The 1,534-nt window shown below is 45.2% G+C and overlaps 1 protein-coding gene across 1 annotated transcript; it reads left to right on the plus strand.

The window, feature by feature from the left end:
• Positions 1 to 547: 547 nt before the first annotated feature.
• On the plus strand, positions 548 to 1,036 carry LOC138886096 (uncharacterized). The gene has a single exon (XM_070167127.1). It carries the CDS (start codon positions 548 to 550, stop codon positions 1,034 to 1,036), a length of 489 nt encoding a protein of 162 aa, XP_070023228.1.
• The last annotated feature ends 498 nt before the right edge of the window (positions 1,037 to 1,534 follow it).

Consider the following 1,534-nt stretch of genomic DNA (forward strand, 5'->3'; position numbering starts at 1 on the left):
TGCTAGTCATTCCGGTGCTAGGGTTTCCCTTCAGTCCCCTTCTCCAACACCTGGGAGTTTTATGAGTGTGGAGAGATGGGTCATATATAGAGGCAGTGTCCTCGTCATCTTGAGGGTTCATCTCAACAGAGGGGTCAGTCATCGGCTTCAACGCCAGTTACTTCACCACCACCCACCTAGCTAACTAGGGGTAGAGGTCAATCAGCTAGGGGTCGCCCTAGAGGGGGAGGTCGATCAGGTGGCGGTCAGGCCCATTTCTATGTCCTTCCATCTAGACTCGATGTTATTGCTTCATATTCTGTGATAACAGGTATTGTTTTAATCTGCCACAGAGATGCCTCTGTATTATTTGATCCCGGTTCCACCTTAATTTTCTTATGTGTCATCATACTTTGCTCGTTATTTTGGTAAGCCCGGTGAATTTCTTGCTTCATCTATTCATGTATTTACCCCAGTGGGCGATACTATTGTTGTAGACCATGTGTACTGGTCGCGTGTGGTGACTATTGGAGGTCTGGAAACCCGATTGGATCTTTTATTATTGTGTATGGTGGATTTTGTCATTTTGGGCATGGATTGGCTATCTCCGCGTCGTTCTATTCTGGACTGTCATGCTAAGATAGTCACATTGGCTATACCGGGTGTGTCACAAATTGAGTGGCGAGGTGAGACCGATTATGTTCCTAATAGAGTGATCTCATTATTGAAGTCCCAGTGTATGGTTGGGAAAGGTTGTCTTTCGTATGTAGCCTTTGTGAGGGATGTTGGTGCTAAGACTTCCAGTATTGATTATGCTCCAGTTGTGAGGTATTTTCCAGATGTGTTTATTGCAGACCTGCCGAGCATGCCACTGGACAGGAATATTGATTTTGGTATTGACCTGGTGCCGGGCACTCAGCCCATCTCTATTCCGCCATATCATATGGCACCATCGGACTTGAAGGAGTTGAAGGAACAACTTCAGGAGCTCCTTTATAAGGGGTTCATCCGGCATAGTGTGCCACTATATGGTGCGCCGGTTCTATTTGTGAAGTAGAAGGATGGCACTATGAGGATGTGCATTGATTATAGGCAATTGAACAGAGTAACAGTTAAGAACAAGTATCCTTTCCTCGCATTGATGATTTATTCCACCAGCTTCAGGGAGCGAGAGTGTTCTCCAAGATTGATCTCCATTCGGGTTATCACTAGTTGAAGATCAGGGACTCGGATATTCTTAAGACAGCTTTCAGGACCCGATATATTCATTATGAGTTCTTGGTGATGTCTTTTGGGTTGACCAATGCCTCAACATTGTTCATGTATTTGAGGAATAGCGTGTTCCGGCCTTATCTCGACTCGTTTGTCATAGTCTTCATTGATGATATTCTGGTGTATTCGCGTAGTCAGGAGGAGCAAGCAGAGTATTTGAGAGTTGTTTCAGAGATTGGGGGAGGAGAAACTTTATGCAAAATTCTCCAAGTGTGAGTTTTGGCTCAGTTCATTGGATTTCTTAAGGCACGTGGTGTCCAGCGAGGGCATTCAGGTTGATCCG

This window comes from Nicotiana sylvestris, chromosome 2 (assembly GCF_000393655.2).
Source record: "Nicotiana sylvestris chromosome 2, ASM39365v2, whole genome shotgun sequence".
In the NCBI taxonomy this organism is placed as follows: Eukaryota; Viridiplantae; Streptophyta; class Magnoliopsida; order Solanales; family Solanaceae; genus Nicotiana; species Nicotiana sylvestris.